Raw genomic sequence first — 13,266 nt, forward strand, 5'->3', positions numbered from 1 at the left:
AAGTACCGTAGGCAACCTGATGTGTTAGATGAAGTAGTACACACACACACACACACACGCACACACACACACACACACACGCACACACACACACACACACGGGCACATACACACACATTTATTTTAAATCTAAAAACAAAAACAGTCCACGTTATTAGTACAGATAGCCGAAAATGTTCCCTGAGCAGCATCCTGCTTTATACGCCTGGATCTATTCGTTTTCCCATCACATACTAAAGGAAATTTATTCAGATATTTTTACTTTTTTTTCTTCTTAGCTTATGAGACTGGGAGCTGAGCTTTATAGTTTTATATTATCAATACCTACCAAATAAAATGTTATTGATAAGCTGTTGATAGAAACTGCTTAATATTAACATAATTTAAAAAAAACTGGAGAGATGGCTTAGCAGTTAAGAGCAGCTGCTCCTCTTCCAGAGGACCAGGGTTTGATTCCCAGGACCCACAACCATCTGCACTCCATTTCCAGGGTATCTGATGCCCTCTCCTGACCTCCACAGGCATCAGGCATGCATGTAGTGCTTAAATATACATGCAGGCAAAACGCTCATTCAAATGAAATAGAATTAAATTAAACTTAAAAGTAACATATAACATCAATTAGTCAATCAAAGAAATCGAAAAGTATTTCCACATATTCAAAAGGGCTTCTACAACAATGCAAGTGATAACACTTTAGGGGAAGAAAATCAAGTATTTATTAACTACAAATAAAAAGCATACAACTTTATCTAAGATTTACTCATTAGAACTGTGATCCCGGTCATATAATCGATCCAAAGTTTGGGAAGTAAAGCGAAAAGGAATACCTGTGCTCTTGTCCTTTAAGGTTTTTATCTTTTAAAAATCAGCATGAGTTTTCTACGCTGACTGGACAACTGAGAATCAAATGATACCTTAAGCACTAGATTTCCATGAGACTGGTGACCAAACATGAGTTCCTGTCCTGCAATGTCGTGGGCTTCGTTATAATCCCCAGCCTCTGTGGACATGTTATGACTGTGGCCAAAGTAAAAGAAACCAGCAGTGTCTCTGAACCAATCATGGGCCGTGAAGCCAGACAGACCGTATGACAGATGCAGTTTCTCTTGGGCACCACGTGGGCGTAACTAATCGACGGCAATCGTATGTCCATACTGGCACGCCTCCACAGGGGATGCGTGTGAACATATGGCCGCCGCGTCTGGATGCTCGGCATGTTGGGGTCCTAAGGCACAAAGGCTAAAGCCAGAGGCCCGCAGCTGTACTTGATGAGCACTGTGGGCGCTACGGAGTGATGGAAGGGTTAAGTTACCACAAACTGTAAATACAGACTTATTTCATTAAAATAAGAGGTAACTGCTGCAGCCACCTCCCAATCGGACAGACATGTGCCTCTCTATTAAAAAAAAAAAAGCTACAGCGTGTGTGTGTGTGTGTGTGTGTGTGTGTGTGTGTGTACACCTTGTCAATAAAACTTTCATTTTGCCTACAAAAAGATTCTAACATGCACATAAAGCAAAATCAAAGTTTACCTGATTTCCTTTAATTAAAGAAAATCCACACGGAAATTAAACTGGAAAAGTCTGACAGACCACTGTCACCGTGTTTGTAAGAACAATTCCCTTCCATTTCATTCAAAATACAAAATTCAAAAATTCAAAATTCAAAATGTCCTATCCAAAGCCTATGCTGAAAAGTCAACAAATAATAGTAAAAGGTACAATATGTCATATGTAACTCCATTTTCAATATGAAAGGCGGATGAACATAGACCGGTATTTTTTTAGAACTCACAACAAGAGAAATCAGACTGAGCAGCAATTTTATTCTGATCCTACATTATGAGTTATCAACAAATTTGATTATTTTTAACAAGGGTTTTCAAAAATTATGTAAGACTATGAAAAAGGTTTCTCTTATATCCACAAGATTGCTTCAGTAAAAGAAAATTGATAGCTTAAAATCCCCTTATGGATATATAATTAAATCTCTCATGAACCTTAAATAATTACTCTTCATATGCAGAAACCATTCTATACAGCAGTAGTTCATATGTGCCATCATGGATAAAACTCTCATTTTAACCTGATCAAAAACTAAAAGTTCGTGTGCCTGATATCATTTCAGACTTACTCATCTCTCTCATCCATTTCCCGAACTTCTTTCAAGTCACTCAACAATCACGAAGATTTTTCTCAGGTGTGTGCGTGTGCACGTGTGTGTGCAAGTGCATGTGGTAGTGTCTGTGCACATAGGTCAAAAGTCAAACGCAAGCATCAGAAACTCACCTCACAGGAACAGGGATTCCCGACTCAGCTAAGCTGGCTGGTCAGTAAGCATTAGGGATCCAGCAGTCTCTACCTCCTCAATGCTGGGCTCACAAGCACGCGCCACTGTGCCCGCCTTTTTACACAGGTGCTGAAAATCAAACTCAGGTCCTCACACTAGTGCAACAGGCACTTTGCACACTAAGCTACCTCCTCGGTCCTCGGATTATAACTTTCAACTCTGCACCCACCCCTCTAACACAGAGCTGGTTTGCTAAGCTGTCTTGTTCACCTGGGCTGATCAGTGAGCAGCCAGAGAAGAATGCCAAATTAAGGACTCCCCTGGCTGGGCTAAGGAGAGCCAAAACACGAAAGCCATCTCCCATGCGCTCTTTTATTATGATTGCCACTCACCCCCTAAACGTTCACATGGTGATGGGAGGCGTTACTAATATATTAGACTTTTTCACATGTGGGCTGAATAAAGAAAGTAGTTTCTTCATTAGGAGAATCATACAAGGCTCTTTAACACATCCTTTTCTCCTGCAGGCTTGCAAGTGCATTTAAACGGCAAGACTACGCAGTTAAAAAGAAGGAACAGCTTAAAAACTGATGTGAAAATAAGAATGAGTAACCAAAACTGAGCTCTTTCTTTACACTTTGATGAAAAACTAACGTCAATGACTTTTCTCGTCTTCAATTACTTTAGATCAGCACCAAATGTGAAAATTCTCCACGTTACAACAATGCCGGTCCCTCCCATCATAAAATAGCACTTTAACTCTTTCTGTATTTAAAAAAACACAACTATAGAATTTTAGGAAGTGATGAAGCAGGAGTGATAGAGAAAAGGGTGGAGAAAAAAAGGAAAGGAAGAAGTAAAATTCAGCTGACATTAAGACCAACGAAGTAACCTCTGATCTTACGGTCTATGCCTCTTTTATAATCATAATTATAATGGATAGGACATTCAAAGAGCAAGACGGCGTCTCCATCCAGTTTGGAACACATACTCTGACAAGTTCTAGGTTGTTCTAGGTCCCCTGTTGGGTTTATTTTCTTATCGTCTGCCCAAAGACAAAAGCGAAAGGTTGACATCTAAAAGGAATTATCCTTAACAGACATTATCAATCCGGTCAACAGACATTAACATCCTACTGAACTAACTCCATGAAATGAATTATCGTGTGTCTCTGATTTATGGTACCATGTCAAAGCAACTGCTAGTGAGCCCACAAAATGAACAGCAGTGCTCCCATGAGGGAAGACCCCCAAGAGTTCACACTGTCTTTGCTACATGCGAACAATGCCCCTTAATGGGCACTCCGAGAGGAAAGGAACATAAGCACAGCATTCAATAGCCATCGAGTTCTTCATACAAAAGCCCTGGTTTTGTGCTCCTTGAGACCGACGGGGAAGGATCTAGGCACGCCAGTCCTCCACTCCTCTGCTTAGCAAGCTCCCAAGAGCATCCGACGCTCACAAGGCAACTGAGTACAGTTTTCAAAAAGTCCACAAGCTTCGGAAGAGCATTCCAATAGTCCTTCCCTCCCAAGCAAGAGCTTCAAAGCTAGGTCAGCAATAAGCAGCCTACAGGCTTCTTTAAACAAACAAACAAACCAAAACCCTCCTTTGGAGGCCTGACATGAAAAAAAACACAAATTAGTGCACCTCACACTCTTGGCACAACCTTGCCCCCAATCAAAGCACAAAGAAACACAATTTCTAGCTATTCCGTCCATAAATGTCCTGGAATTTGGAACAGGACAAATTAGTTTCTCCTTCTAAAATGAGTCGGCCAGACGGAAGCAGCAAAAACCTAAACAGAGAGGTTTGGTGGCGCTCTGAGGACTTCATCACCTCAGGTACTTGTCTTAAAAGTCATTTTGAGAAACAGTCATCTTTTTAAAGAGCCGTCGACTCCCTTTTCTTCACATCCAAATACTTACACACAATGCTCTCACCTGACTTTCTTGCCTTGCTCCGTAAGCATCTTCACCAAATCAGCAATGGGGTACTGGGCTTTGGCTGCGCAGAGGCCATAACCTGCAAGGCAATATTAAGAACAAAAAAGAATGTGGCTTATCTTTGAAATGTTATTAATTAAAACCTCTATCTTGATAAGAACGTATTTCTATGCCAACATAGGCAGTAAACTAGACTAAATGAAAGCATCTTTATTATAAATAAGTCTTTAAAAAATTAAAAATTTAATTAGTGTATACTTTATGCTTATATTTTATATTTTATTATTATCCCTTATATGCCTTTTTTGTCTAATGAGAGACAGAACCCCGGTGGATCCAGATGGGAGGGGAGGCATAGAACAACTGGGATGAGTAGGGAAAGGAAAAACTAATCAAGATACGGGGTATGAAAAACTTCTCAATAAAAGAAATTGCACCTCAGAGTAAATCATAGCTCACCCAAGGACTTCAGCCATTGTGCTGAGTCCTGTTGGCTCAACCTGCCATCAGAGCTCCAGCAGTATCACTGTTCAAACTTAATGTCGACGGAGAAGGAGGAGGAGGAGAACTGAAAACCCTTCTTCTTCAACTCTACTCTCATATTCAAATCAATAAAAAGTAGTCCTTCCTTCCTGCGGTTTATGTAAGTATAATCAAGAATGTCAGTCAGTCATCTCTCTTTACCTTTAACGCTAAGACGAAGCCCATACCACCTAGAGTGACCCATTTCTCTTCCTTCTTTTCTAGCCTTTGTTTCCGATTGCCATCCTTCACTCTCGCTATCACGTCTGCCTTCTCCTACCCACAACATCATCTACCCTCTACGGCTCAACACAAATCCTAACTTCCCTTCAACTCTTCTTAGGTTCCTCATGAGAAAAGAAGAATTCTACATGGTTCAGTTTCGCCCCTGTCCTAACATGCTTGGCTTTATTTATCTCCCCATCTGACTTCCGCACTGGGATAGCCAGTGCCGAGAGGGAGGAGCCTATGGCCTCCATGTCTTCATGCCTCTGCACACAAGCACAGCTTCTTCATAGGGCACGCGGTTGCCTTTTAGTTAGGACAATCCACTATGCGGGCGGGTGTGTCCCATACATCACAGTGCATTTCCCCACACTAACTCAGCTCTGTCACAACCAAAGTCCACTACTCAGAAGTCTTGAAAAGTCATACATTGCATTTACATTGAAATATCAAATTTGCCTGACATTTGCTATTTTTATCATAGTATGTTCTCAACCAGTAAATTGCCCATATGTCAAGTCAGTAGTCTTTCTTCAGGAAAACCTCCTCTAATGGTATGATAGAGCTAAAATCTTAATTTGACATTCTCTGACAAGCACGAAGAACTGAGCTAAGGCTTACAGGTTAAAAACTGAAACCAAGAGAGAGTAAATGGCTTGGCCTGCATCGTGCAGACTGTTAGAGGCAAAAGTAAGTAAGTACAAAGGTGACCCAGTGGGACTCCCATGACAACTTCTTTCTAGTCTATCACTTCCAGGACGACAGCTCCAAGATGAGCTCTTTCTCCTAAGACACACTGTCCGATCTGATCAGAAACCACTTATTATACGGTTCAGTTTAGCCATTGTCGTAACACACTTGGCATTATTTTTTTGCCCAGTGTAATCCTAGCAACGATCTAAACATTTGTCCTCATGCCCACATATGACTGCGGTTCTCATCACTCATCACAGAAACTTCACTTTGCAATAGAAGGAGACCATTGCAGAAAACCACAAAGATTCGTGATGTAACTTTTAAACAAACCACTTCTGAAAAGAGACTAACACTTAACTGAGTCTGATGAATGAGCCCAACACTTCCACATGTTATACCTAATGTAATCTTACAGGACCCTAACATTGACCAGAAACAAGACTCAACAATAACTTCACATGTGCACAGAGTTCAAAAAGATGGCTACATGCTACATCAATTGATAGAATATTTATGTTATTTCTAAATATTAGCCCAAACTGAGAGTTCTTTATATTCTCACTCAATGACCATTAAGTTGCTACAGTTTCCATTATGTTTTCAAAGAGAAGAAGGTTCCTATGGCTACACAGACCATAGGCCCTAGAAGAAAATCTACTCGATAATGCTGCTAACTGGGCATAGAATTAAATTGACTCCTGCAGATTTATTTTTGTTCCCGTAGATCAATGCATCCCTCAGCCCTCAGCTGTGAAGCCTCTCCTTGCACCGTGAAGAACACAGTGACTCACAGATGGTCAAGGTGCAGAGCGTAAGACTGCAGAATGCTCAGTTAAGTAGGACTCATTTCCTATAGCCACTCTTCCCAAGACTCCTGGGGATCATGGCAGAAGGGACAGGAAGCCTCAGTCAGAGTCGGCAGTGGTGGATGGCTACAAAGGAAACATTCCCTTCTGGGCACAGCCGGGCAAGCTGCACAACACAGATTCACAGTGGTTGACCCAGCACTGCGAATGCCTATCCAGACCACATCCCGACATGAAGATGGGGGCTGAGCGTGAAACCCCACTCGTAGCGATGGAGTTATTGGCAGCTGGGAGTTGCGAAAGACAGGGCTCCTGGGGAGTTAGTCGTGCTCCAGAGGAAGACCACACATCCACTTATAACTTGGGTAACACACGTAAGAGAAAAAAAAAAAAAAAAAAAAAAAAAAAACAAAGCAAAACACAAAGTTGGGTGAGTAGAGAAGGAAGACGGATCTGGGACGAGATGTGGATGAATGTGCTCAAACCTGGGGGAAAGTCTCAAAGAACTAATACAATTTTTACTGAGGTTTCCATTTCTCTTTCCCATATTTCTCAATGTAATCAATTGCAACACCCATGCAGCGTAAATTTTCCTTTTTTTTACCTGGGGTAATAACGATGCTATTAGCTTCCCGGATCATCTCAACTGCATTGTCTAGGTTGATTTCTGTGTGTGTGCCAGAAATTTCCATCGGCTTTCCACCAGCTGTCGAAGATGTACCATAGCCTCCAAGAATCACATTAGCCAGGGAGCGATTCATCGCCTAAGGGGCAAAAACAGTCACCTATGAGAGTCTGGCTATTCTTTCAGAATACCATGAAGTTTATGTACATGAAATTCAACATCATTTTAAAGGAATGTATTCAATTATTTAAAGAATTTTAGCCATACTGGCCTCTAAAATTAGTTCAAAATTTAAATAACAGAGACATCCAAGAACCATATCAATTTTCAAACCAGGTCAATTGCACGCTAATATGGTTTCAAAAAATGTTAAGCAAATATTTTAATGCAAATTAAGTGCAAAATACAAAAATTAATGAAAATTTTAGATGTGCTATTATCATCTAGACACTGAATAAGCAATTTCTCTCTCCATATTTAAATGTACTTCACCGAAGTGAAAGAGAACCAGAGATATTTATTAATAAGAAAAATGTCCAAAAAATGACCTCATCTGTCTCTTCAGTAGATTCTGCTACTGCATACAAGCTGTCAGAAGACAACCAGAAGGAATTCCAATGGGAATGACACATTTTGTTAAAACTCCACAGTCCTTTGCACTCAAGGGGGGAAACGTGGGCGTGGACACTCTCATTTCCAAACCTATTACAGCTCATGGGATCCTGTACCTGGCCATGATAAAGCAGGTGACCCACCATTCTACGTGCTCCTCAAGGCTCTGCCTATAAAGTGGTGGGTCAGCAGGTGGTTTGCTTTCAGTTTGGGCCCACCCTTTTCACTACTAACAGAGAACGGCATCTCTTATTCCAGGTGTGCTCACTTATAACCATCCAAGAACGACCCTTACAAATGCCCCAACTGAACCATAAGATAATAGCCGGTCTCGTTTTGTGAAGAACAGCTGGAGGGGAGGTGGTAAAAGGAGAGAAACTAAATGTTTTAGGGAAGAAAAGACATTTTAAGAATTCAAATGGCCTCCTGTTTTAGTTAGGGTTCTGTTGATGTCATAAAACACCCATGACTAAAAAGCAACTTGGAGAGGAAAGGGTTTGTTTTGCTTACACGTCCACATCACAGTCCATCTCTGAGGAAGTCCAGGACAGGAACTCGGGCCAGGACTGCTTTCTTATGGCACCCAAGACCACCAGCCCTGGGGTGGCACCACCCAGAGTGAGCTGGGCCTTCCCACACCAATCATCAATCAAGAACAATGCACCACAGGTTTGCCCACTGACTAATCTGGCGGGGGCGTTCTCTCAACTGAGATTTTCTCTTTCAAAATGACTCTTGCTTATATCAAGTTAACACAAAACTAACCAGCACACACACTATTCGTGAATCAAAGTGTTTTACACGGGGGGAAAAAAACTCAAAAACCATTTAAAACCCATTTCAATGGTTATAGTTCACCCACTAGATTACTTAAAAGCTTACAGTTATTAATCTATTGCTTTGTTTCAATGGCAATACTCTATTTTAAAAGTTAAAAAAAGTATTTAGAAATCTTCGATAATACCACATCAGAAAAAATTTAGACCATCCATACAACAATAACTAGGCCAGGGACAACCTTACAGAGACAGCCAGGGAGGTCTAGCAATAGAAAGAGTGGAAGAGGAATGTGGAAAAGAGCCACGCTTTAATAAATAACGTAAATTTCAAAGATGATGGATAAGGGGATAAGAGAAAGTTTGATGTTTTGAATTAACATCCTAATCCCAGCCTGGAAGGAAATTTATAAACTCCTGAATTAAAGCTGAAATAGTCATAACTGGGACTCCCCAAACATTCAATTTTTGCTGTCTATAAATCTTTCCCAGTTTTGATTATAACATTCAGAGATTCAATTATCGAAAACTATGTTACTAAACTCTTGCCATTAAAAATTAATTTTTAAGATCTATTTTGGGGGGCGGAGAGAAGGCTCTGTGGTTAAGAGTGGTTGCTGAGCAAGCATGAAGACAGGAGTTTAGATCCTAGTTACCATGCTCACCCCCCACCCCAAAAGCTGGGCATGGTCCCACATACAACAGCAACCTCTGCACTGAGAAGCAGCCCTGAGGGGGGTTGCTAGCCTAGGCAAAACCGTGAGCTCCAGCCTCAGTGTGAAACCCTACCTGAAAGGATCAAGGCAGATAATGGGAAAGGAAGACCCTCAGTGCCCCCTCTGTTCTCCTTCCATACAGACCTATGTGACCCAACACATACCTGTGCATAGACATACATGCATACACCTCATGCATGCACACACAAAACTAGACGTCGAGGTTCCTGTTAGAAAGAACTTTTCTCCAATGAACAATGAGTCCTCATCAATTTACGACCGTGCCAACAGATCACAGAAGCTCATGGCGTGGAGAGAGATGTGTGAGGACAGGAGCCCACCATTCTGCCTTGGCCTAAGAAGAAGCATTGTTTCTCCTATGAAACGGACCGAGAGAGGAGGAAAGAATCTCTGAGGACATTTAATGAAAGTGCACTCACTCACTTGGAATGGAGAAAAAAATAGTGGCTGAACAATCAAGGTCTACTCGTTAAACGCATAAGCAAAATTATATCACCATTATGTGAATTCCATGTGGTCTCTTAAAAATTACATTACTTTTCATCTCTTAATTTACCATTGCAACATCGTGTTCACAACAAATGTTTAGGGTTTACAGCTTTGTGTTGCTCTTTTTTTCCTCCCTTATTTTATTTGCTTCCTTAAGTGATTCATGAGACCATCCTGTGGCCATTTATTCACAGATTGAGGGGTTCTCAGATTCCAAGACCAAGAAAGAAAAAAAAAATTGCCACACTGTCCGAGTCTGTTCCTTTTGAGCTAATTAGTCTTATAATGAAAGCTGTGTTCTCCATTAAAGAGATCATTAACTCACATAATTCCAGCTACACTGAAAGAAATTCATCTGAAGACAAAAGAAAGGTCATAAAATAGCCAACCCCGAAGCAATAGCATATATACCATTCAGTACTGTACCTTGTCTAAATGTTCTGTAGATACTGATTAGTCAATCACAAAGAAAAAAATAAAATAAAATTCTGTTTGGCTTGACTTTTGACTTCCTTCATTCTGTTCTATTTCCATTTGAAAGGAAAGATAGGTTTTTGTTTGGTTGGTTGGTTTTTGTCTGAAAAAAAAATGCTTTTCCAGTTTGCTAAGAGCTCCATCTCCCAGGTGATAATATAAGCAGGGAGACTACGGAATCATAAAGAGGTTGATTATTATGGCACGGCACAGAGCAAATCATGGATATGAGTTTGCTGTTTGGACAATGTCAATGTCTTTTCAGTTTTTATTATATGGCTTGTTGTGTAACCACAGCACTGGGTTCAGAGGCTACCCAGAGGAATTCATTGTCAGAAGAAAAATGTGATTTTCGAGATTGTCGGTTAGTCACTTGGGGAGCATTCTTTTTGTTCCCACATAATAAAACCACCCTGCTTTGGTTTGGACTGACATGTTTGCTTCAATAAACACTACAGAAGGTCAATGCACTGGTACCATATGGACGCTAATAGCATCTGCTAGTACACCCATAGACGGCACCAAAATAATAGGTAAACTAACAAAATAGCCCTTTAATAAATCCGTGACATGAGAAGGAAAATGACAGCTACAAGAGAAACTCAGGGAGAATAAAAAACATCTACTTTTAATGCCTTAAGATAGGGCAGACTTGCTTTCAATTTGTCTTTTATTTGTTTCTCACTGGGCTGTCATTGCGTGTGGGAGTGCACAATGCCCATCACCAAAAAGAGCTTGGGCTGGGAAGGTTCCCCGGATCCTCTCAGCAGCAGCAGAAGCCAACAAAAAGGCCCCACGCCCTCGGGCCATTTCCCTGTACTGATGCGTAGAGAGAGGAACATTGCAACCATAACAAAGTTCAAGACATTTCGTACTACGAGTTTGGATAGATAATGATAGAGCCATATTTATATACTAATGTGTAGATGCATAAAATGTATTAGTTATAAAATTAAATATTAGAATAACATAATACACTAAAAAGAGGATGAGCATGAACACGACAATCTGGAACTAGAATATCAAATGTTAACAGTTAAATGATGACTAGGAATTATGCCATTTTATTTTCCCTTAACCTTTTCTACCCAACCAAATTCCCGATATTTTGTAATTCTATAACCTTCTCTATGAAACAGGATCTTCAAAGGTACAAGCTGACCTGGAAGTCTCCATGGAATCCCAGCTGCCTGCAAAGCTCAAGGATCTTCCTACTTCAGCTTCCCCAATGTGTGCTGCTGTGCTTCTCTCGTAGGAGGTTTTTTGGATTTTGTTGGTTTGTTTTTAAACTGTGTAGCCTTGGCTGGCTTGGTACACACTATATAGACCACATTAGCCAAAACTCACAAAAATCTACCTGCCTCTGCCTCCCGTGTGCTGAGATCAAAGGCGTGCACTACCACATCTGGCCTTGGAGTAGTCTTTTTTTTTTTTTAGCTGTCCTTAAATCCAAATAAACACACACACACACACACACACACACAATTATTATTATTATTAATAGTATTAATCTGATCTCATATATTTTTGATACCAGAAAGCTATAGGAACATATTAGTATAAGATCTCAAAACATCAAACGTTTTCTTATCGCCTTATCCATCATCTTTGAAATTTATGTTATTTATTAAAGTATGGCTCTTTTCCACATTCCTTCTCCACTCTTTCGTATTGCTAGACCTCCCTGACTGTATAACTGTCTCTGTAAGGTTGTCCCTGGCCTAGTTATTGTTGTATTGTTGTATGGACGACGCTGGACTTTTTTTTTTTCTGATGTGGTTTCGTTGAAGATTTTAAATACTTTCATTAACTTTTTAAATAGGGCTCTGTCTTTTCAAAAAAAGTAATAGATTAATAACTGTAAGCTTTTAAGTGCTGTAATGAATTGACTACAACCATTAGAATAGATTTTAAATGGTTTTTGAGTTTCTTTTTCTCCCCATGAAGTATTCATCATGCAAAATGCTTTGATTCATAGGGTGTGTGCTGATTAGTTTTGTGTTAGCTTGATTTAAGCAAGAGTCATTTTGAAAGAGGGAATCTCAATTGAGAGAATGCTCCCACCAGACTGGTCAGTGGTGCATTCTTTTTGATGATTATGACAATTGGTGTGGGAGGAACCAGCTCACTATGGATGGTGCTACCCCAGGGCTGGTGGTCCTGAGTGCCATAACAAAGCAGACTGAGCTAGCCATCAGGAGAAAGCCAGTAAGTAGTTTCCCTCCATGGCCTCTGCATCAGCTCCTGCCTTGAGTTCCTGCCCTGAACTCCCTAAGTGATGGACTGTGATGTGGACGTGTAAGCAAAATAAACCCTTTCCTCCCCAAGTTGCTTTTAGTCATGGGTGTTTTATGACATCAACAGAACCCTTACTAAAACAGGAGGCCATTTGAATTCTTAAAATGTGTTCTCTTCCCTAAAATAATTAGTTTCTGTCCTTTTACCGCCCGCCCTCCAGCTGTTCTTCACAAAACTAGAACACTTATTGTCTTAGGGTCCAACTGAGGCAGTAAAAATAGAAAAGGTACAAGGACTAATAAAGCATCTAAAATATGAAAGGACAGAACAAAGGGAGAAAGAGGAGGTCGTTTTACACGAGCACACAGAAGAGCGTGTGTGTGACCGGCACCTTTTCCTGGGTTACTACAGTTACTACATCTGAGTTACTGGGGAAGTTACTGTGCAACTGTGACCACAAAAGCAAAGAGACTGGACAGGGAGGAGAAGACAAGAAGTAAGAGACACAGTTTAGAAACTTGGAATATAAACTGCTAAAATAATGATAACAATAATAACAATAATAATCTAAAGAAAACCATGAGAGAAACACGGGGTGAAAATGGGAAGGGTACTCAGGATGCCCTCTCAAGAGCTACATTTAAGTCCTTCCCCCATCCTCCTGTACTGAAAGGCCACTAGCACTGACAGAATTCAAGTCTTTTGCCAGGCGTGGTGGCACATGCCCATAATCCCAGCACACAGGAGACTGATACAGGTGGATCCTTCATTTGAGGCCAGTCTTAGCTATGTGGTGATATTCTGTCTAAAACAATTAGGCAAAAAAAAA

The 13,266-nt window shown here is 40.6% G+C and overlaps 1 protein-coding gene across 4 annotated transcripts in view; it reads right to left on the minus strand.

The window, feature by feature from the left end:
• Nucleotides 1-13,266, minus strand: part of Nnt (nicotinamide nucleotide transhydrogenase) — an 86,023-nt gene that overhangs the window by 14,662 nt on the left and 58,095 nt on the right. For all 4 annotated transcript variants that reach the window (XM_050152781.1, XM_050152780.1, XM_050152782.1 and 1 more), the window contains exons 18-19: nucleotides 7,091-7,250; nucleotides 4,235-4,316 (exon numbers count right to left, since the gene is read on the minus strand). In XM_050152781.1, coding sequence (XP_050008738.1) covers nucleotides 4,235-4,316; nucleotides 7,091-7,250 — 242 coding nt within the window. The remainder of the gene's footprint in view (nucleotides 1-4,234; nucleotides 4,317-7,090; nucleotides 7,251-13,266) is intronic.

Source organism: Alexandromys fortis, unplaced genomic scaffold (genome assembly GCF_014885135.2).
Source record: "Alexandromys fortis isolate MF-2015 unplaced genomic scaffold, M_Fortis_MF-2015_v1.1 scaffold_73, whole genome shotgun sequence".
NCBI classification, from domain to species: Eukaryota; Metazoa; Chordata; class Mammalia; order Rodentia; family Cricetidae; genus Alexandromys; species Alexandromys fortis.